Source organism: Mytilus edulis, chromosome 9, assembly GCF_963676685.1.
Source record: "Mytilus edulis chromosome 9, xbMytEdul2.2, whole genome shotgun sequence".
Classification (NCBI taxonomy): domain Eukaryota; kingdom Metazoa; phylum Mollusca; class Bivalvia; order Mytilida; family Mytilidae; genus Mytilus; species Mytilus edulis.
In genome coordinates this window covers 87,719,268-87,745,870 of record NC_092352.1, presented here as the reverse complement: position 1 = coordinate 87,745,870, position 26,603 = coordinate 87,719,268, and the positions used below count along the sequence as shown (strand labels likewise).

The 26,603-nt window shown below is 31.9% G+C and overlaps 1 protein-coding gene across 6 annotated transcripts in view; it reads right to left on the bottom strand.

The window, feature by feature from the left end:
- Window positions 1–3,709: 3,709 nt before the first annotated feature.
- LOC139489316 (serine-rich adhesin for platelets-like) overlaps window positions 3,710–26,603 on the bottom strand; it is a 29,180-nt gene continuing 6,286 nt past the window's right edge. For 3 of the 6 annotated variants that reach the window (XM_071275601.1, XM_071275600.1, XM_071275602.1), the window contains exon 3: window positions 3,710–8,240. In XM_071275601.1, coding sequence (XP_071131702.1) covers window positions 7,164–8,240 — 1,077 coding nt within the window. In that variant the 3' untranslated portion in view covers window positions 3,710–7,163. Of the gene's footprint in view, window positions 8,241–14,472; window positions 14,593–14,664; window positions 14,787–18,193; window positions 18,326–26,603 lie in introns of those variants that run through there. The other 3 variants (XM_071275605.1, XM_071275599.1, XM_071275603.1) reach the window with 3 other exon arrangements.

The following is a 26,603-nucleotide window of genomic DNA, read 5'->3' as shown; positions in this document are numbered from 1 at the left end:
GTAAATAAGTCATCATCGAAAAAAAAATTGGCTTATTTTGACAAAATGTAACAATACTGGCTGCTAAAAAAAGAATTATTATTTATTTTTCCTATTTCATCACATTTATTTTTTTTTATCTCGTAGCTAGTGCCCCTTTTATAAGCGGTGTAAGATTTCCTATTCTGTTACTACTTTCAAAAGGTTTTCCGCTGTTAAAAAAATAAGTTTCGACAAAACTTTAAGCCGCTTTTTATGTTATCAATAATGTGGTTTCAAGAGAGAGAAAAATATATGTCTTTGCATGCAACTGTGTGTAGAAAGATTGATTGCCATTATCAAATTTCTATGTTGTACTGAAAATTAATTCTCTGTAAAATTGATTTTCAAAATGTTGTAAAAATTACCACCTTGACCTTCTACATATTGTAATACTTAGTTTTGCCATACATTTTAACTAGTTTTTTTAGTAACAGAAACGTATGTTACATCTAGTTTTCGATATACATGTATCACCAAATTGAATTATATCCTCTTAATAATATACCAAACCTAATTCAAATATAGATCTCTGGTTTTGTTACACTCTTTCATCGAAGCAAGTTGCGATAAATCTAAATTTTAATTATACTGTATCATTGTCTATCCTGTTTCCAATAACAGTATGACAAAAACAGTGGTTGCTAAATTACAAAGATTAAGTTGTTGTAACCTTTAAAGCAATTCAAATAATCTATCAAAATCAATCAATAAGAAAATGTCATTAAATGTGGGTTGTTTTTTTTTATAATTTTTTACTATTTTAAGACGTTTCTGTAAATAAAAATGGTCTATCCTACGTGTTGTTTACTATAGTAACATGATATACAAATTTCTACATTTTTTACTGTTGTTATGAAAGACTACCCCCTTTCTATTGGATAATGTTTTACTTTCGTGCTCTTATTTTTTTTAATCTAATTAAAACCTATCTGTATTAACTCGCGTGCTCGAACATTTAAGGATATCGAAATCAAAGATCTATATTTCAAATAGAATGTTTTTTTTATTTCAAAACACAATTGCACGTTATAGAGGTATAATATGGCCTTCCTTTCTATGTTTGTTGGAAATAACTAACTGATACCAAAGATTACCACGAATATGCCCCATTTGTCGAAGCCACAATCTAGTCACCCCTCTCTCGGTCATTTCAAAATGCAAAAAAAAACAACCTAGCGTTCAAACGTCACACATACGGCTGCAAAATAAATTAGTTGAAAGATTTTACAGTTTATGTATACTTGGTTGAAGCAAACTGAAATCATTTTTACCCAATTAAAAAAACAACTAAAGGAGAATTACGATAATCTCCCTTAGTATTAAAATCTGACTGAATGCTGTAATCGTTGAATTATCGAGCGAAATATGCTTTACAGATGACAAGAGGTAGTTTTGTATTATAGGCCATATCAAAGCCATGCAATGATGATTTCAAAGTGGAAAATAATGGTGACTTACTAGTCCTTTCATTACATCATATAAAAAAGAAGATGTGGTATGATTTCCAATGAGACAACTGTCCACAAGAGACAAAAAAGACACAAACATTAACAACTATAGGTCACCGTACGGCCTTCAACAATGAGCAAAGCCCATACCGCATAGTCAACTATAAAAGGCCCCGATATGACAATGTAAAACAATTCAAACGAGAAAACTAACGGTCTTATTTATATATAAAAAATGAACGAAAAACAATTATATGTAACACATAAACAAACGACAACCACTGAATTACAGGCTCCTGACTTGGGACAGGCACATAATGCTTTGCTAGAGACCCTACATACACATGTACAAGTAATTTGTAATGTTATGGTGTCACATATCACTTAAAATCACCCACGGTAATTGGAAAGGATCGTGTTACTCATGATCAGTTGTGTTTTATGGACTATTTTGTTTTGTCTATAATTGGTCGTTTTTCTTGCCATTATGCTGCCAGTTTATGTTCGACTTTAAATTTGAATTTTCCTTTCGTAGCTTCTACCTCTCTTATGTTTGTTGAATATAACGGCTTTACTTTGTGTCTTGAGATATGTTTTTGGAATGACATTTTTACTTGTCATCAATAATACAGTACGAGCTAGTATATATAGTTGAATAGAAACTGCTCTTTCTGGAGTATGTGTTGCTCAATCTTACAATACATCAATGTTGTAAGGGCAGCATGGTCAGCTATATTTCAGCCTCTGGCCATCAATGTTGTAAGGGCAGCATGGTCAGCTATATTTCAGCCTCTGACCATCAATGTTGTAAGAGTAGCATGGTCAGCTATATTTCAGCCTCTGACCATCAATTTTGTAAGGGTAGCATGGTCAGCTATATTTCAGCCTCTGGCCATCAATGTTGCAAGGGCAGCATGGTCAGCTATATTTCAGCCTCTGGCCATTTACGCATAAAACAGTGTTTCAATGATACTCTGTCCATGCATGTAAAGTAAAAAAAAAAGTAATGAATGCATAGCCTTTTGTTACAAGGTGATACGACTACACATAACTGACACTTATGTGCCTCCTTTTTGCATCTTTGTTGCACAGGGTAATAAGTTATTACCAATTGATATATGATTTATTTATGATTAAAGACTGCAAAACGTCCAGCATGAAAAAATACATGATTTACAGGTCGATAAGTCAAATGAAGCATAAATATTCCCTACTATGTAAAAGACTGGCACGCTTAGTCAGATTTTTAATGAGCTAACCACAGTAAGACACGAGACTCAACTCAGCTGACAGGTCTTTGCAGCATGATTTGTGGCAAAGCAGTATATGTTATTTCAAAGATCATGTCTGTCTGTTGGACTATGCTACTTCGAAAGAAGGGAAGTATACCTGACCTAATAATGACTTCAGGGTTCAACTGACAAGCAAACTAACCAAAGATATTACCTTTTGGCTGCACACCAATGAAATCGACTGTAACAAGGTACTTCGGTTTACGAAAATAAAGTTACATACAATTGTTTTGACCACATTAGGCCTACAATGCTCTTGCTATCCAGGTGTGTTATAAGCTTACACATACACTTGGACAGGAAATCAATCAATACATGTGTGTTTGTTCTGTGTATGTTCAGGTGTGTTACTACGTCTTTTTTTATTTTTCGGTTGACAATGTTTTCTCGGAGTATCATTCTGTTCTATCACCCTCTCAGCTATGTGTTATTTATATAGTGTGTCTTTCTATGTTGCGATTTTACAATATTGTTTCATATAAGGGTGAAGGTTTGGTAACATTAAAATGTTTAAATCCGCTACAATTGTTTGCATCTGTCCTAAGTCAAGAATGTGATGTTCAGTACTTGTCGTTTGTTGATGTGGTTCATAGTTGTATCTCGTTTCTCGTTTTTATATAGATTAGACCGTTCGTTTTCCCGTTTGAATGGTTTTACACTAGTAATTTTTTTTTTGGTCCTTTATAGCTCGCTGTTCGGTGTGAGTCAATGCTCCGTATTAAAGACCGCACTTTGACCTATACGGGTTTTCCTTTTACAATTTATGACTGGGATGGAGAGTTGTCTCATTGTCCATCATACCACATCTTCTTATATCTATGTGGAACGGAATCACAAACGTTCATGCTGGATGCAACTACATCAGTGCGTATAAAATGCTTTCCAATGACTGTCCATATCTTATTATGTTTCGTAAAATATGGAATTTAATTAATATAACACCTGATATTTGTTTACATGTTGATTTTTATTTTCAAAAAAAATCATAAGATAACATAATAATAAAGATATTCTTCACTTATACAAAGACAAGCAATCTAGACAGAACTGTATAATATATTTCAAAGGCCGTACTACTCTATTCCCTTAAACATGTTTATTTTATTATTATTATCAAGTTTTTTTATCACAGTGCTATAACGGACGTTATATTTTCAATATTGATTATACACAAATTTATTGCAATATCAGAAAGGTTAGGGTCAATGCATCACTATCACAGTTGCCGATACCGAATTATATAAATAATATAAATGTTGTGCAGCTTATTCGTATTCAGGGACATACAAAAAATGGCTGTTTTATTACTTATGCTATATTTTGTCTAAGGTACTTAGGCTTTAGCCAAAAAATGACTCTGTTAAGAGATCAGTCTATGAGAGTTAAGGCTAAAAATCATCACCTGCTAAATTCATGATTTTCAATCAATATTATGACTTTTAAGGAATATGTTCCTCATCATAAAAAAGAAGATGTGGTATAATTGCCAACGAGACAACTCTCCACTTATACCACTAACTTCATAAACCTGATATAAATCTAAATATATTCAAAGCGGGAACTGAGAACAATAGTTTATTTCTAACTCTAAATGTCTTTCGTTTGAATTAATGAATAAAGTAGGTGATGTAAGATTTATCAATCAGTAATTGTTTGCTTAATGTTCAATGTAATATATTCTCAGATTGTCATATTTGGTTCGCAAGTTCCAAGTTTAAGCTGGGAACGATTATATGTTCCTTGCTCAAGTTAATGTTCTGTGGATGTATTTTTTACTCCATGTTCTCTTTACATCCTTTCAAAAAAAATCAGGGGACATACCTTTTTCGTTAAAATAAAAAAGGTTGTGGTGAAATTCGTGTGCTGGTGACATAGATGATTATTACATAATGTCAGTTTATGGCATAGTACCTGAGGAATCCCTGTATCCTGCTTCATTATATAAGTAGTGACAGAATTTTGGCAATATTAGTGGCTACGTCTTTCGTACGATATATTAAGAAGAAACCCACACTATGATTGTCGTAAACTTTAATAAGTTTCAAATTAACTGCAAGTTTTGATCATTTCAATTTTAACTTTATTCGTACTGAATTTCAAAACTTCGATTTCAATTGTGAACATTTGGAAGTTTAATGACGTAATTTCCGATCTTCAATCGATAACAATATACATTAGAAGTTTAGACAAATATCACAAAAAATGTTTCATCTGCAGTTTTGACTGTAAATCTTAAACACTTTGGAAAGGGATTATTGCAGGATTTGACAAACAAACAAAAATGATTGATTAATGTTTGCTTCACGTCCAGTGGCAAATATTTCATGCATATTCTGGATGAGTAATTTTAAAGAGACGAACCCATCATAGAAATTATACTTATTGTAGCCTCTTTAATCTTTCTCTTAAAAGTTGTAATCAAAAGAAATTGAAATAAGCAAAAATTAGTCATATCAATAAAGAGCACAGACTCTTTATTTCGGACCATATATATATAATCTTTGTTTGGATGAAAAGACGAAATTTGTCCCAAAAGGATGATTAAAAAATCTACAATTATGCAAACCGGATACTTGCAATTCGTATACAATATATTCATAGAATTCAGGCATTTAATTGCATGTTGAATTTAATAAATAATGGAAACTATTAGATTCATGAAATGACAACTTACGATTTTTTTGTATTCCCAAATATAAACTTCGTCTGATTGAAAATGACACATTCCCTAACAAACCAAGCCGTGTTCGGAAAAAAGAATTAGAACTACTCATACTATTAGACTTATTAACTGAATTTTTTTTTCCACTTCTTGAATTGAAAAATGGTTTCGAACTATGTAGCTGTTTACACGACAAATAGGTGAAAAATATACAGTAATTATTGGTGATATAAAAAATATTTCGTTTACCGACAAAAATAAGTTAAATTATACAAAATATGAAACATCTTTCTAACAGATACACTACATGAGCTTGCATTGACCAGAATTAACAATGATTACCTATGCTGCATACATTACAAACTTGCATTGACAAAAATAAATGGCATGTAAAAAGCTGTTCAGTTTAAACAACACTCAACAAAATATATGTATAAGAATAAAAGATTATAATCTGACTTTTCTGCATTGATCAAGTGCACCAAAATTTCGCTCTCACACACACCTCAAATCTGATAAAAATTCAAACCTAAATTAACTCGCGTGCTCGTACATATAAGAGTATACTCATATGAGTATAACTTAATCAGATAACGATATTTCAATTAGATTGCCACAACTCTTAACATTAATAATTCATATATAAATACAATAACAAAATTGGTCACTGTAGTGTACTCCCTGAATAACCTACCCGACTACACTATGAAAAGCGATTGTTAATAGGATTGTTTAAACTCGTACAACAAACATGAGCATCTGATTTAAACCAAAGGTGACAGACAAAACTTTATCTAAATGGACGAATAATGAAATGCTTAAGCTATAACGGAGATTTTAGTTTTTAGATCGTGTATATCGTATATGGTTTTTTTCAGAATGTAAATATTTAATATTAAATTTCTTTAATCTTACTGTAATGTAAACGATCATGCAATGCATTAAATTGGTTGTCAAGCCTTATAACTCGCAGATTGTGGGCGCAGTTTGTCCTTGGTTTATGTTTCGTAACTATACTGTTTTATCAGAAACAATAGTCAGTTCTTGCATGTCCAGAAATAAGATTGTTTCTACGATAAAAATTGAAGGTTTATAAAATGACATTTTAACTTCTACTTGAAATAATTTCGTATTTCATAAAATAACAATGATTGTCATAAAAATAATGAGCAAATGAAAAAAAAATTGTGTATATCTGAGAGTTATCGATGGTTTAATATGGACAATTTAAAAAATTGAATATATTGAATTGTATTCAGAATAAAAGTTTGCAAAGTTCTATCGTTTATGTATACAACCATATCGTCCTTATTGGTGCATGTTCTTCTACACTTCTGAGGAAGCGATCTGAGGACCTCTGAAAACCAAGAACACTAAACGACAGCTGGTATAGTATTTAAGTATAATCAATATTTTAAGTACCAGAAAACAGTAGCAGGGTTTATGACTACATTGTATGAATCTAGCGTTTGGAGGCACTGACGCATTTAATATTTTCTAATAAACAGTTCATTTATACTTTAAAGACGGAGATATTTGACATTTTGACACAAGCTTACGACACATTTTAACATGTAACTACTAGTTATAGAACATTAAAAAATACCAGTGACTTATAATATTCAGCACTTCATTCAAATATGTTATCACATGAATGGACCAGCCAATCAAAATAAATTCAGCAGGCGAGTGACGCTTGAAACCAGCAGACGTCACAGCGTTGTATTAAAAAAACTACTATCACAAAGATGAAGTTTGGGACTTTTCATCGTATACATCACTTAATATTGCTTTGTTGATTGTAGACTCGCTTCCGGTGGATTCTAGTTCACAACCATCGAAAGTTGGATTGTCATGACTACCATGCGAATGATTTTTTCTTTTATTTTTATTTATGATTTGATCGTCACTGTCGTTTTCCGAGGACGCTGTGCCCGGAAGTGCATTATGATATGCGTCAATCTCACTATTATTTGTTTGCATGTCATAATGATTCGAATTTTTTATGCTACTCCCATTTTGCACTATTATGCTATGATCTGTCTGTTGTATGCTATAATCTGTCACGTGGTATGTTGGTACTCTACTAGACGTTTCACTAGTATTAATAGAAGCAGAGTCTAATTCACTCGGGCTTCGTGGAGTATCGTAATTATCATCGTAACCGATGTCCATTGTTTTCCTGGACACCGTATCTAATTCTTTTATATCTTCTAATTGTGTCTTTGTTACAAGTCGTTTGCTTTTCTTTTTTGTTTTGTGTTTGTTTTTCGATCTATGGTGAACACTAGGTATACTTTGAGAAAATTGACTCCCTGAAGATTTTTCGATCGGTTTGAGTGGTCCATCTACTGGACTAACCTTCCGTCTTGCCCCTTGACCATTACTTCTTGCACTCTGGTTAGAACCACTTCGTGCACTTTGGTTCGAACCGCTTCTTGCACTTTGGTTAGAACCAGGCCTAGAACCAGGTCTCTGTGTTGATGTTAATCTTGTACCTGACAAAGTACTTCCGTTAGAAATGCTTCTGATATCATCCGGTTTGATAGTTGGATGTTTTTCAGGCGCGCAAAAGTAATAAGCACTTACAGACACACTCACTATTCCAAAAACTAACCCTACGCATATTAAAACAATCCCTACAATTTTCTTTCCTTCATCGTTTCTAAGTTCTGGCAGCAACAAATCGTCGTTTACAATCCCGTAATTAAGAATAAGACTAGCACCAGTAGCTATCATTATGATGCCAAATAGAAACATAAACACACCAATAGAACATAAGCAACACTGGCTGGAACTACTCTGCATTCTAGGCATCTGAAAAAGAGGAAATAGTGTTTAGTTAAATAGTAATTAAATAATATAACTGTGATACAGCACTACAGACATAAGACAAGGGGAGATGATGTCGAGAAGTGTGGAACTTGTGCTCGTGTTAGTCACATGGCAAGAAGCGATTATGTTTTATTTGTTAAATGGTATGGATATATTTCATGCGTTTTAGACATGAAAACTATTCGACTTGAAATGGAAGATGAAAAATCAGAAATAAGAAAGGCAACTTCTTCTCGGTTTTTTTTTAAATAATTTTGACAATGTACTTTTCCCCCTTTTTTCTATATTAGCTGTGAAATTACAAATTTAAGTGTAATCATCTAAACTGAAAATTTTGAACAGAAATTGCAACCTCATGTGTTTTTCATATCATTAGTGCAAAGGTGGACTTGTTCAATCACATTAAGATTGTTTATCCAGGTACAAGATTAAAAACATGATTCTTTTCCAATTGACAAAACAAGATTAAAACTGTAGTGAATTATATATATTGATTTAATACTTAAAATAAATGTATCAGCAAACCAATCTCAACAGTTATTGAAATAGGAAACAAAGCCGTTCTAATTTTAAACCTCGAACTACTGTTTTTGTTGCGATTCAAAAGGAGCTTATATTAAATTCCATGGTTGCATAAATTGACAAATGTATACACATAAGATATGTTATTGATTATTCATGTCTTCAGATTTTTAACAAACCAGGGTATCATGATATGCATTTTGTAATTAATACAATGTTTAATACAATATAAGAATCAATTTCTGAGATTTAATACTGCAAACTCCATATGTGCATATATTTGTTATAAATGCATTGTTGATTTTTTTTTATTAAAGTTGTTTTATCCATTTTATTAAACAAATCTTTAGCGTGTATCTGATTTGCAAACATCTTTTCAAAACCTCCTGTTACATAATGTCATCTGTATCAATAAAAACGATATATATCAGCGCAAAAAGTACTTTGAGATGAACAAAACTATGAAAACATAGCATTAAACGCACAGTCCAAAGGAAACTATTTCGATATGTATACGTGACACATTGAAAGTGCTTAGTTTAGAGAAAACAACAAAAAGCTGGTGAATACCTGTAGAAATAACCTTATTTTGAAATGCACACCATTGGCCTAAAAACGGGACAATTATATATGCATGATCACTCATCACAAATTTAGAATATATCCATGCGTAAAAGTGAATTCTCACAACATCTAAAAAAAACCAACATGTGGTTCTCCATAACTGAATGAGTACTAGTACACTTTTCAAGGTTGTTTCCCATTTTATTTCACAAATTAATCATAACAAACAGGACTTCGAATTCTAATCATATTGACTTGATACTTTACAAAATCATAATTTATCTCGTTTTTTCTGTTTACTTAAAGTAACGAACACTTAGTACAGTTACTACGTACGCGAAGAAAGTTGTAAATCAATATGTCTATACAATTGATAAAAGTGCATGACACATTGTTGATTGTTAATTTCACCTAAGGCCAAGCATGCGAAAGGTGTGTGAAATATGAACTCTTATTATCCCTTCCGACACCAAATAAACAATCGTGGTACCCTCTGTATGTAATCAAACAAAAACAAAATGTCATTTTGTTAGAATTTGTCATTTCGCGGCATTTTAAAGATGACTATGGGGTATGGACTTTGGTCATTGTTGAAGGCCGTACGGTGAACTATAGTCGTTATTTTCTGTGTCATTTTGGTCTCTTGTGGAGAGATGTCGCACTGGCAATCATACCACATCTTTTTTTTTTTTTTTTATATGAAATACATTTGACTATGGTTAGACTATGATGCCCTCTAGATTTCTATCGGTTGGTTGTCTCTGTCGCCGACTTAGTGTATCATTGACGTACATGTATATACCATATTTCTTTTCACAGGATGTGTATTGATAAGATTTTACAAAGAATTGTTATGATGTATTGTAAACGTATTTGGTTGATTTTTGTATACATTCAACCCCCTTGTGGTTTCACTGCATCATTCACTAAACTAATCAACTAGTCTTTTAGAATGGACTGCGCTCAAGTGAACTGTTATAACCATCGCGAATTATATACTGTATAAATCTTAATTCTAGTAATTCGAGGGATAAGAGTACAGGGAAATACGCTTATAAATAAATATACGCAATATCAAATATGAATACGAATGTAAATTAGAGGCTACAGTTGTGTATCGGTCATTGTTCAAATCTCGTCAATATAGAAGACACGCCAAGTAAATAGACTGAGGGAATTGTACGAAAACACAGAATGACAGAGTGGTTACTCAGTAAATTCTTAAACCTATAAGAATAATACTGTAGTATATGGGAGAGGGGGGAGAGGGGGAGAACATGTATATTCCATGCTCATGCGTGTTCCTGTAACCTACATTTGTGGTACATGTATCCATATGTGATTTCTGATTGCTTGGTTTTTAATTTACTGCAGGCTAGTATTTTAGAACTTCTAGTTTGATTTAGATTGATTGCTGGATGCTTAACGACAAGCTTGTCCATAAGTGAGATAGGAATGAACCTCGAATAAGCAACAACTATACTGTCTTTTCAAATACTGCTTTCTACAGGATATATACGAACATGTCTTTATTGTGCTCTAGCAGATCATGGTATCCTTACTTATAATATTTATTACTGGACAGTTCTCTTCGGAAGTTCCTGTCCCCTAACGAGTCAAAAAAGAGGAAAGTCTATCTTCTAGCTATGAAAGTTTTATAGTAAAATGGCATTCTGGTACAGGATTGTGTAAATGTTCACTTAGCACTACACTAACGGGACAAAGCTTTAGATGGAATGGCGGACTAGTTTAGGTCTGTAGGGGAACGTGAGATATACAACTATACCAATGAATTATCTTTTTTTAATTCCCTTTATACTGTGCTAGATGTTTCAGACAAACAAAGAGTCTTATAAATCTTTTATACTGGTATATCATGTTACAATGAGACGTTACAAATTATTACTTGATACTTAACAAGTCATTTTCGTTTAGTGCATTAAGTATACAGTTTTAAGATCTTCGTTTAGTGCATTAAGTATACAGTTTTAAGGGCATTAAGTATACAGTTTTAAGGGTTCTAAGTACCAAGCAACCTCTACTAAATATATTTTTACAAGTAGTAAATCATAAGTTTGTCTGCACCAGTCTTTAGATTTATTGACATTGCCAAAATGTGTATCAGCCTCTCCAGATCTGCCTAAATGTGTATCTGACAAAATGAGTTTCTGCTGAAATGCGGATCTGCCGAAATGTTTATCTGCTGTGTCTTAATTGGCATCGTTTCTTATGCCAACAATGCTATGTATCATAAATCAATACTTTACTGTCATTAAAATAAATAAATTTGTGACACATACAAACATATATCAATACTTCTAATTTCAAAAGCTGTTATTACATTTTTTTCCAATAAAGATTTGCAAATCATAAAAGTTGCCCTCAATAATATTTTCCGTATTGAAAATAGCACAATAGTATAAAAATAATTTCATATTGGCAAATTATTGTGTTGAGAATAATATAAACATAGAATTTATTGTTGAAACCTGAAGAAATAATTGATAATGTGAATGTTCTTATGTAAATGTGGGGTAAGGGTCAACCATTAGCACTGGTAAATAATATGGTATTTCTTATAGATTTGTCTTAAATGGCATCTAAAAACAATATCTCCGCGTAACGTCACATCATCTTGCAACCCAAATTCTGTGATATCTATATAGACATCCTTTTATCGTGACAAGCTATATACAAATTCTAGCGGAAATCGGAGATAGAGGAAGTCTTATACAAGGTGAAATAATCATGATAGATTTTCTCAGTTTGCTCTGTCACATATCTATTATTCCAGTATTGCTGACTTAGCAGTTTTTCATTGCTTTTATCTGGTCAAAATATAATAAATATGGTGATATTTAACTCTGCTCTCGATCTAATTTAACTTTCGTTTGGCTTACTTAGCATGAAGAGGAAAGCTGCATTCAATTCTTTATAAAACTATGAATGGAAATAAGAAATTAGTCAAAGAGATAACAACCCGACAAAAGAGTAGATCACACCGAGACAAAGGCCACCAATGGGTCTACAACACAGCGAGAAAATCCCACACCAGTAGCCGGGCTTCATCTGTTCAATTCACAAAAATGCGTACCAGTCACACTTATCTCTGGGTAAATTATAGTTATTGTCTCTGAATATTTTTTTATACATATATATCTTGAATATGAAGGTACAAAAAATGTATGGGTAACTTTTTTTCAGAGACAAGTAGGTTCATTTTAGTGAGTGTTTCAACAAGAAGCGTCTCTTTTAACCGTTTTTGGTATCAACATTGCTTCACAATTACAATATCTTTGACTTCAAACATATTCATAACAATATCTGTGTTGACCATAAATTAATTCAAGTTCATGACTCATTTCAATATCTTAGTTCTGTTGACAGGTTGATAGCCGATATAAAAAAAAAGTTTGTATCCTGCAGTTTGTTTGACGAAAGCATTGATACAATGTTATCAGTAGGGGGAAAGAAAATTGAAGTATTAACGTATAACAGCTATAAATTATTTTACTTGGAAAACGTCACACTTTCAAAAATCGTGAATTGATTTTTGATTAACTGCAGTGAAATAATTCAACTTTCTTGCCTAAGAAACAATAAAAATATCTTCGATTAAATGTAAATTTACTGTACAAAATCTGCATGCAAGCTCCTTGTCAAACACAGTGAAGATACGATAAGATGCAATATTTTATTCGTATAAAATCCAAAGTAAATAAAGGATTGTGTCTGAATAACAGAAATAAACAATACACAAATTTAACATTGAAAAACATTAAAGTGTTTAAAACAATATTTTTTTCTTCAGTGCATATCTTTTTTTCAGTGCAGCAGTGGCTCCATGATTCGATCTTAGGGGGCTCTTTTGAGAGTTAGGAGTTAGAGGACCATATTTTGACAAAACAATGGCAATAATTTTACCTATAGATTACACACTTTCTGTTTCAAAAGCGAGCCCCGTCTAAATCCACGCCTGTAAATGGATGACAACATGTCCTGTATTTAGAACGGTGATAAAAAAAACATTGCTTACTTCTATTATATATTTATGTAGTCATGTTATCGCTAAACTTATTTACAGATCACATTAGTTCATTGTATGATCGTTCGTGTGCCTCGGTAAAAAATAACCTTTTTATAATGCTTATATCATGATGCATTATCTATTGTTATATTCTATACTTTTGTTATGCAAAAAAAAAAGAAGGAAACAATATACTTAAACTTATGATAGTAGCTCATCAATTACTATTTCTTTCTTTCAACATGTGAGTATCACGACTTCACCATAACAGCCAATATCTTTTAAAATTTTAACATACATTTGTTGGCTGTTTTTGGTGAAGTCGTGACACTCATGTACATGTATAAGTATTTTTACAATTGTTTTTTTTTTGCCGAACAAAAGTATAGAGACAGTGGCAGATCGAGGGGATCTGGCGGTTGGACCGAACCCCTTTGTCCTGGGATGGGAACTATTTAAATGTGACTGGATCCGCCCCTGCCTCTATAACTAGGAAGACAATATATAGAGACATAAACGGTGGTTGACCTAACAAAGGATATATAATATACTATACCATAAACAAATCCTTGACCTAACCAGTGAGGCAAACCGAGACCAGATGTAAATATTTACTATGCCGGACTATATGACATTTGTACATTCCTACCCTGAAGCTGTATGGCAAAAGTGACGTTCTTTCCAAGTTTTATAAATAGAAAAATATCCAAAATGATTCCATGGAAATAAAACCTTAACAAATTGCTTGTAAACAGTCGGTTTATAGACCAATAAATTATTAATCGTTCACTGCTGAAGTGCAAGCGTCCTTCGTAATGGAATTATGATTCCAGTACGCTTAACGTGTATGTTGACAATTGTTGTTCTATTAACTTGTTAGAAGAATCACAGAATGTCCATTATCATCTTCATTTTATTAATTCATTAACTTTAAACTTCCGTGTTTTAGCCTTACCATTGTTACACCTGTAATTTTACCAGGTAATTTACCTGTAAGGTGTATAGTTGATACACATATGTTTATACTTACAAAGAATTAGAAATAAACAACGAAAAAGTTTTAAGAAGTTAAAGTATAATAAAATTAATGAAATTAATTACCTTTTAAGTGTTGTCATTTTGTAGAACTAACTACATAAACACTAGCAATACATTTGTATCGATCCCAAAGCTTGTCATGGCGACTTCGATACAGCAAGAAACAGACTAGAGATATCAAAACCTTTATCATTTATCTCATTACAAGTTTACAGGTGTAAAACTGTTAAAATTTTAAATAATAAAAAAACTAACCTGAACGAAAGCTAAAATAGCTGCTTTTATTCGGGAATTATTCGATTGTTTCCTTATAGCTGACATCTTTACTTAGGTATCCGACTTTAATATGACCCAGGGTTACCACGCATGGTTTGTTTACAAGGGTAGGTAATTGGTTATAAAATGTTATAATAATTTGATTGCAAATCAATATATTTCTAATTTGGTTGTGTTCGTTGCAATATTCAACAATGATCACTAATTGGTTGTAAAAAACATTTTTCTAAATTTAATAATTTATTTTTTTAAAGTGTCACGTTTGTTAACAAAGCTTATGTATAACATACGTCGTACAGTAAAAATATATTGATCAAATTCTAGAGCAAAAGTTGACTTATGACGAAATAACTAACATACAAATGGTGGAATATAAAGGAGAAAAAAAACATTTAAAAGTTAAAAATTGAAACCAAGAAGTTATACTCCTGTTTATAAATAGCATGTTATAATGTTCGCTCGGTTTATTTGTTTTTTTTTACTAAATTTTAGATGTAAAGAAAAAAAAAAGCGAACAAATGAAAAAAAGAAAATAAATCAGCTCTTATCCTTAAAACATAGAAGGAGGGGTGGGGATGGGGTGGGGTTACAATTTTTGTTGTTGTTTTTCTCTTAAGAAAGAAAAACAATTGCAAGTAATTTAACTTTGCAGTCGATTTAAATTGGATATTTTTTGTTCAGATGTCAAAATGGGAGATGATTAAGAATGATCTGATATTGGCTTCTGATTCTTTACATTTCCTTTTAAACGCAGGACTTAAATGTCATAAAAGATTAAGGCATGAGTGTAATGTCTTAACATTATAAGTACTGAACAATCGATTGAATCCACAAACATAAAAATATGTCTTTTGCAATGTCGGGAATGTGATATTTTATGTGATCGCTGTAAAAATACATTTTATCTGCTAGTTCCAATTTCAAAACGAAAATTGAGTGTAAAAAAACTTTTCAGAATCCTCTGTCTTTCCCTTATTCTAACGTGGTCAACATTTAAAAGAAATATATATATTCAAGTTATTCACGAAAGTATAGATACATTAAAACACCTCTATTGTCAAAATTCCGTACTCTGTTTAGCAAAATATACCCGGCACACTGAACAATACTGTAACAAAAGAGCAACACCAAGGCATGAATCTGAAACTTCACACCTCTTAATTAATATGTGTTGTACATGAATTCAGAAACCAAGTTTTTCTATCAAATTTGAAAAGGGGACATTATTTCGTCAAAATATTACTTTGCTATCAAACTTTTTATTTTAAAGACAATCCGGTACATATTTAAATATTTGTATGTAAACCTCATGTTGTGACAGAGGGTAACTTTGGTGTTATTGTTTACTGTTTATATACCATTGTATTCACAAAGGTTATCGGAATAAACTTAAACTTAAGCAACAATGTTATTGTTGGCTGTAAGAACGATAACTCTGGTGCATCGAGACTAACAACTGTTCAACATGAAAATTGCTTAGAGTTGTCTCCCTTACGGTTTAAATTCTATAAATTTACATTTTGTACTGCCTATAGTATAAAATATTTAAGCGCAATTTTGTCAAATGGGAAATCTAATATAGTAAACAGAAAACATTCCGAGTAACCATTGAGATTTTCCTTCGCACAAATTGCATATAGACAGTAGGACCGTATTTCCCTTTGCCAATGTAAATATACTGATTTGTAACTGTCAGTTGGGTAGGTTTTTGTTTTTTCGAGCCCCGTGTACAAGATTCCCAAACATGACTTCTGCATGCAATCGCTTTCACGCTGTGTTTGTTGTACATGGGCATCAAAAATCAAAACAGCACTTAACAAATCATTTTTTTTCGAAGCGCTTTTCTAGATTTACCTTCATCAGGATTATGTTTGTAAAACTGACCAAGAAGGAGGAATTGTTTAATTTGCAAGATCACATACAGTACTTGTCATATATGTATATATGTATTATGCTAAAGCAATGTTGTTGCTAATGCAATAAAGATAAAGATTCAGTACGGACAGAGGAACACACGCTAGAACAGCGTTACCATAAATGAGGGGATAACAGCAGAATTGAGGTGCACTAAGACATTTATTTACACACATATCCTCTAATCGTCTACAAAACAAAACCACGATTGTTTGAAAATTTTCACGGTTTATATAAAAATCGATTGAAACTAAGGAATTCCAGTTAAACTAGGATGCATGTTTCATTATATTTGAATATCAGATATACAAGCTGATTGAAGTGATTTGTTTGTGAATTAAAGTTATCCTTTTTTAAACAAATCCTTTACGTCATACTGTGAACTCGAGGCTCATTGTTTGAATGAAATTGACCTTAAACGATGATCAAAGTATAGTCATTTCTGCATGTAGACAATTCTTATTGTTACTATAAGTCATTCAGAACAATATTTGACACATATCTTATAAATATCCACTGAGATGCATAAAAACAATGCAATGTATGCAGTCTGTTGCATGTCAATGAACATTTCAACAATACGGAAAATTAAATCGTGATAATGTTTTTTGAGTTCACAAAGAAATAAAGGCTAACGGCAGAAGATATGTATGTATGCTATTTCTATGAGTTTGTCTGAGTTGGCAACTTAAAGGATAGGAGGATGTACAATCAGACGTCTGACCTATAATATATAATTCTATATAAAAGTAAATTGTTCGTAATGTTTGATAACAGGTATTATTCTAAATCAGATTTATGAAGAATGTTCGTAACGCATGACTGCTTGGAAGTAACAAATAAGTATATAGGGTCATAGACAAGTAAACTTTTAAACCTACCTTTTCGTCCAATAACGAATGTTTTGCAAGGATGCATCTATTCAACCATAAAGAAAACGATAAAATCAATTAAATTATTTTAAACTATTAAATGGAGTATATGTAAGTGTTTCCAACCGTGTATCACCATCATTGGAATCTGTCATAGAGTTGTCACTTGTTTAGACGTACTTATTATATGTATTACTATGTTGCCTTGCCTTATATATACAACAGATTACTAGTGTAGTGTATTTAATTTCTTGGGGATCATGATATTTTAACCCCCCCCCCTCTCTCTCTCTCGCGCGCGCTTATCACGATCAATTGATCGACACTTCCAGAGCTTATATTAATCGAATATGTTGTAATATCTGCCACTGGACTTAAACCCAAAAGAGTGAATCACCCGCCAATTTCTTCATCGTGTACATTGGGAAATACTTTTTAATTCAAAGTTTTGTCACTTCAACTCAGAGTAATTCTGATTACATATGAAAACTTGATATCATCGTCTAATATAAGTTTTGAACACAATTGCAAAGTGCTGTACATTGGCGGATCCAAAGGGGGGGGGGGGGGGTCCGGTGGTTGGAACCCCCCCTTTTTTGGACGATCAATGCATTTGAATGGGAGCATATAGTTGCCCCCCCCCCATTTCCTCTGGGTTGGGAACCCCCCTTTTTAAAATGGCTGGATCCGCCCCTGCTGTATTGACTCTTTTCTAAACTTACCTGAAAATATTTAATGAAACAATGCTTCAAATAATATCTATATATATATAATTAGTAATCCATTTCTGATCACCCTCGTCACTGATATACAAACAGATAACAGATTCATGTTGGGAAAATCCTAAACCTGCATTGTGTTAAGTCCGTTAAACATATATGTTATGAAATTTATTGAATTCAGTTTACTCCATTCAGTTTAAATTTAACTAAAAAGACCTAGTCGTACCTTTGTGGTAATTTGGTGATGCGTACCCTTGCATAGATCAGCGGATTTAAAAAAAAATAATTAAAAAATACTAGTTTATAAATTTTATGCAAATCCATCAGGTGTCAATAGCGATATATAAAAAATAGTGTACCACCTTTAAACAAAAAACTGCAGGTCTCGATTTATTTACCAGGAAAAACTGATTTGTAGATCATAGACATTTAACATGTACGCACCATTTAAATTAAGCTTTTTATATCTTCGGAAAAATCTGATTGACAACTGAAACGTAGCCCCTTAAGCTAAAAGCTTATTGACAAGTTTGCTAAATCTTAACATTTATTTGGAAAATTATCGTAGATTCGTTCGTTGGTCACATTCATTTATTGTTATCTCACTTTTTTATATATATATTTGTTTCACACTGAAATGTAGAATTATTATAGACAAATCACTAGGTCCTATAGTGGTGAAGTAACAGATATTAGAGCAAACTCATAATCTATAAAAAAAAAAAAAAAAAAAAGAAAAAAAAAAGGCGTTATAAAGCTTGTAACTTTGATTATTCTTTGAATTATTGAATTATTATCTTCTTTTTATTGCTTTGTATACACATCTTTGATACAATCATTTCTCCCATATGTTTGTATTCTTCTACTGACCAGGGCCTTGGTGGTAAAGTGGTCTAAGTTTCACTAAAAAGTTCATCTATGGCGATATACGTCGAGGTGGTGAGTCGAAAACAGCTCGTGGAAAGGTGGGTTGGATATTTCGATCTGAATTGACCTGGATTACCAGTTTTCCAGTCGAATATCAGTAGTTCTCCCTTGCTTCCGCCATAAATGAAAAAAAAACTTGCCGCCATGATATAGCTTAGTTGACTGAAAGTGGCTTTGTTCACAAATGTTTAATGATTCAATTTTCTATTGGTTAATAGAAAAAATGGAATTATGGGAAGATCAAGTTATTACATACCAAAGGAGTTAAAAACCGCTAGTTTATTTAAAGAATGATTGAAAATATCCTATTTATGGATTGAAAAAAAAATGAATTTAGTACCAACTGTCTTTCTTATTGCTTTTGATAACAAAAAAATGTTGAATAGAATTTGCGGTCATGGCGGTACTTATTTTAAAATACTATATTAAAATGACAGAACATTTTGAATATAAATGATGTTTATTTCGCTAGCAACAACTAATTAATATAAACATGCATGGCACACTGATTTTTATTACATGTTTGCTGAAGATACGAATACTTTTTTGTACCATTGTTATTGAATGAAAATTACCGATGATAATACTTATTTGGTTGGGTTAGAATTGCTGCTCGGATTAACTATCGTCAAAACGCACATCGCCTAAGTCAGGAATTCCATGGGAATCGATATTAAACAAAACAGACCAAAAGACAACATCCTAAATCTTCCAATGAATATTTTAAAATACATTTGCTATGATTAAAAAAAACTACAAAAAATATAATCACTGTCATACAACTAATCTGATTAACATAAAGATATCCTGTTCAAATGAATTTTAATCTTAATTGGTCACATGACTTGTAGAAACTCTAGATCCTGAAACAATCGGACAGCAATGATGACATTCGAAACCAACATTCTATTATTGGAATTTATAAACATATCACTCCATTTTGGTTCTAGAAAACCCTCGATGCAAAATGTATATAAAATTTACAATAAAAAAAAATCATTTCCGTGCACATAACTAGTGTTTCTGGAACAACCTTCATTTGATTCTCTCGTGACCAAATGTTGGAAACGCCAAAAAAAAAAAAATGCAAAACGCTAAGGGTATACTGACCCAACGGCTGACAGTTCAGAAATCTATACGCGTTTTTATAAGTTGGTGTAATTGATCACTAATGAGACCCCGCTACAAGTATTTGGTTATCAGGAAATTGAAGACCGATGAAAGTGAAATAGTATATACAATGGATAAACTGTTGTTTGAGGAGACATTAATGTTAAAACGGATCTATAGTCTATCATGGTCCTATTTAATCTGATACCAAATTTCAGGTTTTGATATGCAGTTCCTAAAAAATGCTACGGATGCTTCATGGAACGATTGTACGGACGTACAGACAAAGGTAAAACAGCATACACCCGACTGAGTATAATAAATGCTTAAAACCTTTATGCCGAGCAATGACTTCCGAATAAGCAACGCACGTGTCATTAATTTGGAGAGAAAAAAGGTCTCACGTGTAATCCGGAGAAAGCTCATTTATTTGTCAATCCAAGTCAGATCAATATTGATAATACCTGCCTATACATTATGTTACTTAACAAGATGATGACACAATGTCAAGTTATAATACCTGCCTATACATTATGTTACTTAACAAGATGATGACACAATGTCAAGTATAATACCTGCCTATACATTATGTTACTTAACAAGATGATGACACAATGTCAAGTATACCTGCCTATACATTATGTTACTTAACAAGATGATGACACAATGTCAAGTATAATACCTGCCTATACATTATGTTACTTAACAAGATGATGACACAATGTCAAGTATACCTGCCTATACATTATGTTACTTAACAAGATGATGACACAATGTCAAGTATAATACCTGCCTATACATTATGTTACTTAACAAGATGATGACACAATGTCAAGTTATAATGTTGGTTAATTCAATAAATAAATTAGATTAATAGAAGTACTTGGTGACTGACAGAATTATTGTATTAATACAACCAGTCAGTTCAAAATGTAGTAGCAATTGACTACTAATCCTCGGTAACCAGGTTCTTTTAATGGAATGCTTATGTAATATACTTATCCCCAAAGGGGATCAACCAACATTTAAATGTTGGAATGCTACTTTAGCACTTAAAAGATATATACTTAAAATATGATCATTCAAAATGAAAAAAATTGTTTCAATAGTACCATCGCATGCTTTTTGAAATGATACATGATTGATCCTATAACCGTACTCTTTGGTTCATGTACAGCTTAATTTTGAAGAAAAAACCCAATTTCTCCAGATTAAAAAAAGAAAATACCAACAGTCCAAAATTCCAGATTCAGCAATATTTGAAAACTGAAATGTTCATTGGAAAGGAAACATTTTAGTTTATCATGGAGTTATATCTAAAAAGAAAAAAAAGGTTACTCCAAATTCAAAAGAAAAGGCCAACAGGGTGGTTATAACTACAAGCTTAAGTCGTAATCAGTGCACAAAAAATGAAAATAGCCTGACTTGACGGTATTGTCAAAGATACTTTATCTACTAGATCTTTCTTGCTTGTAAAATGGTATTTAAGCAACAATTGAATTCCGAAGTAATTTGTACGTCTCAATAACTTCATTGTTGTACTGTCAATACACAAAGTTAATGTTACACTTTTTATAAATTGGATAGAACCTATACTTATCAAGAAACTAAACAATAAGTTATACTTAATTAAGACTTGCGCGTTAGTGTGTACTTATTTTGATTAATTAACCAAGTTTGAAAAGATTTTCAAAAAATCTTAAGACTATCTCATTGCTATATATATATATATATATAACAGAGGCTCGACCGACTCTTTATTATTTGTATTCGTCTTTTTAGGAAAAAGGTTTAATATTTTGATAGATTGACCACTCATGCATAACCGACAGAAGCTAATATTACAGGCATATCCAGGATGCTTACATATTGAAGTCATATGAATATACCCTGCATTGTGCAAGCCCAACAAGCTTATTAAAATTTGTTTGAATGTTCCATTTTGCAATGAAGCACTATACAGTCAGTCCAAGCCAACAGATCTTTCATTTTACTCACAAGGTCTGTTCTAAAGCAAAACACATCAATTTCAGGGTATTTATAAATAAAAGATGTGGTATGAGTGCCAATGAGACAACTATAAAGTATATGGTTGAACTTCCGCACTCCATGTGGCCATGCTACCGTGAGACCACCGAAGTAGTTTGTCAAGACAAGATAACGAGACTTTACAAAAAATTATTAGTCAACCATTGCGTGTAAACATTTCGACTGTTACTGACCAAAGATAATTAAACTACCAGCTGACGGTACCAGTTGTGGAAACCATGCAGACTTTATAATACTTGTCCTTATAATTGAATTACCAAGAGCTTATATAACTTTCCAAAGCAAATTTAAAACATTCAACATTAGTAATTAGAACCCAATTTGCTTTACCGAATTCCATAGAAAATTTGTCTAAATTCCAAAAATTGTTGCTTATTTCCAAAATTTAAAACATATTTCTAAATTAACTTAATTCTGGAAAGAGTAGTAAGTGAAGGTTTGTTAACGATGAAACTAAATGCCATTGAGGTGAATTACGAAAACTGACAGACTTTTTGATGCTATGAATTTTAAAGACAAGGGTGATATCTGACACATTCCATACAACTATGACCTATAGTTGTTAATGTCTGTATCATTTTGGTCTCTTGTGGACAGTTGTCTCATTGGCAATCATACCACATCTTCTTTTTTATATATAAAGAAGCTCTCTATACATCTATTTTAGTTTAAATCAAGTTCGACAAAATTCTCATTTGTAAGCCATAAATCGTTCGCATATCATAAACACTCAAATGGAAGACCTGACATAAAATGTTGACTCCTTAGTGGTAGTTCTCATGCCATTTTTGTTATACAATAAATCATTGAATTGTAAAATTGACAATTGCAAGTTAAGGTATAAATCCAAAATTTATTTGAACCGAAGATGAGCAACACAATCCCACATGAACTTTACCATTGCTGCATGAAAAATGAGTCTAATGTTCATTTTTTTTTATCCAACATGCATGCCACCTACAACTAGATCCTGCCCAAGTTTGGAATAAAAAAAAGAACGAAAGCACTATGTATGCTTGTTTAATGTTTCACTGGTGTTTATTTTGTATCAATGCACACTACTACAGAATAATTTTGACTTTTCTGAAAAACATGACCGATGCGTTATCATCACTTACACTAACTCCTTTTTCAGAAATAAAAAAAGTACACCTTTTCCGCTAGGTCAGAACTTATCAGTGCATATACATCTTCTAACAGTTTTATGTAATAAAAATACATCGATCACTGTATCAACAAGAGTATATAAAATCTTGAGAGTTCTAATAAATGTTTGATTACAAATATTTAAAAAGACAGCCATTTTCATTGGATGTTTTTTTGTAAAGTGAATAACATAAAGTGGTTGTTCCGGTTCAATTTGGTAAACAGTAGAATTTCAATTTCAATGTATTTTAACAAAAAATATAGTCCGTGACCCTCAGTTTTTATATTGTATTTTGAAAGAACATTGACCCAGAAGTCTTTTACAGAATTTCATAAAAATCTATTGTCGAAAATTCAGACACCCGAGCAACCTTAACGACGTCATACACAATAATCGAACAATGCTTTTATATTCATTTGGTGTAAGATCAATTAAATGACTCTTAGTCAATCAATTTCTGCAAAGCCCGAATTCTCAGCCCGAATTCAAAAATTTGGAGTGCAAACAAGTCAATATATTGTGTTAAAACAACATTCGTTTTGTATATTTATAGAAACCTCTTGCACAACTTTTCCTACGTTTTGTTACCTTGTTTAGAACAGCTTTCCCAATCTCAGATGCTTGCTTTTGATTGGTTATCGATTTTTTATCTTCTCTTTTCATAAATATTTATTTTGATGTTTCCAAAACAGATAAAAAGGTTCATTTAATTGCTAGCTTGTTAATGTTTATATACATTTAAATGTTTGATACTGGAGTTTCCCTTGCGTGGGTAGTCGGGTTAAAAAATGTAACGTTTTATAAGCTTGTATTATATATGATTGCAAATCAGTATGGGGGAACGGTCTTTATTAACTCAACTTTTTTTAGAAAATGACAAGTTCTATTTAAAGACATTTTAACTGACAGTTTGTCAAGCACAAACTTGCATACTAAATCGGGTAGAAGGTCAATTTGTTCTATTGGGTTCGGAATTCATTTAGAAATTGTCTTCTGAGCAATTAAACAAATATTTTGCATATCATTGTGTTATTTGGTCATGTTGTACCGTTTTCTCTTTGAAGGTTGTCTACTTTGGGCTTTAATTGGTTATACTTACTTAGTCATAATTATAGGGATATAATGCAAACCCTACTAAAACGAGAGTTAGAAATCTGGTCAAATACTTTGTCATTTAAGACGTAAAACTATGCTTACTTTTAAAAAAAAATGTTGTCCAACAAGCAGCAATTTTCTTATACTTCGACACATATATTTTTTTTTTAATTTGACCTCATTAAGTAAACATGAAAACCCGACTGTTATGCAAACTTTTCACCATATATAACATGAACATGTATATAAAAGTTACACTCGAATGATAGAGTGCTTTAACATGACAAGTTCATTAGCCGAGGTCAACAATTACACGCTTTTTACAAAACAACACTTGAAAACTGAAGAAAAAACACAGTCAGATTGTCCCATAAGATGATACTTCTCAAAACCAGAAAATCAGATCATTTCAAATTCATCCAAAGAGAAGGAACCGGAAATTGACTATATTATTCTTAAAATTGTCATTTTTTATTTTTGATACTGACTTTATCAAAGACAATATCAAGCGGACAGGCCGTTAAGGTCAGCTGATATATTCGAGTTGATGTAGTCAGTATTAAATCATTGAAATTACTTTATTCTTTATATCGGTTATTTGTCTAAACAACATGTTTCTATGGATGGAATATGATTGATTGATTGTTGGTTGCTTAACGTCCAGTAAAACATATGTCATGATTGTAGAGAACGAGGAAAGAAATATAAAACTACAGGTTAAAATAAAAAATCAAAAACCGTAATTTTTACGTGTGCAAAAGCAATGCGAAAGTTGCTAGATTTTATTAATGGCGTTGTACATTGATGCGGATGAGACGAGAAGCATAAAGTTACAGCATTGGTACGTGACGTCATTGCCTAACATTTTTGACTGCGATCTAAAAAAAAAAGTATTCCGAATTAACATCACAGAGAAAATGTACTTATTGCCAAAAACTAGACTTATCTCCTAGCTAGGGAAATCGCACATTACTATAGGATAATGCCACATTGCTATAAAACCCCGTTTTCGTTTTCTCGGCTGGATGTATAGATACGCAGACACGTATGGTTTGATTTTGAGATGTAAAATGTGATGAGTACAACAATTGCTTTTTGATCTTAACTGTTTGAGGGGTCTCTAATTAACTTGGAGGAAAGCAATATTTCAAATACGCATGTCAACCGTTTTGCTGCTTTTGAAAATAATATGATATGTTTAAACTAAACGTCCCTGTTGTCTAATGGCAGTCATTATTATTCAGACCCAACCTTATTTCAGACTAAATTTAATTTTATTTTTTGTTATTGTTTGGATAGATTTTGTTGTTCTTCTTATGTCATTTTGTTTCGTTTGGATACAATTTATGCCAAAATCTATGAAAATTTGTTCAGTTTTCCTTGCACACCCCCGATAGCCATAAATAATTTAAGATCTCAAATATGTCCCAATTAAAATACTCAAATAATACATGACAGTAAGCTGAATGAAAAGTGAATGCCAAGTTTTTAAAAATTGACCTACTTTTTCGAGTTCGTATTATATTTATCTGGTTTTAAAATCATTTAAAAGTATTGATTACCAACCGCGGTCCAGTTATAATATATAATAAAAAAAACTCCCCCATTTCAAAAGAAATATACCTAATTATATCACGAAATAGGTCTTCGGTTTTACCTACTATTACGTTGTCCCAAATAATGTCTTTATACAATTCCATTTCTTTTATTGGGCTTTCAGTGCCACCAAGATCATTTTTTCTTTTAAATTCTCGTTTATTTGATTTTTCGCTTATTTGCTTGTTTTAATGTTAAAATCTGATTTATTTCTTAAGAATGCGCGAAATAGATAAGGAACATTTTCGTTCTACAAATGTATGATCTTTAGATGCCTTAAATTGATAAAAAAAAGAGTTTCAAATAAGTAGACAAGACACATTTATTTGTTCTTTAAATGTAGTATAATACATGCATGTATGTCTAATTAAGTTTTGTGTCTTTGACATATTCCCCATTTCCATTTTCAATTTTATTTGTCAATGTCTAGTGACGTCGGAGTGACGTCATCAATTTGTCATAATTGGCATAATTAGCGGAAAACAA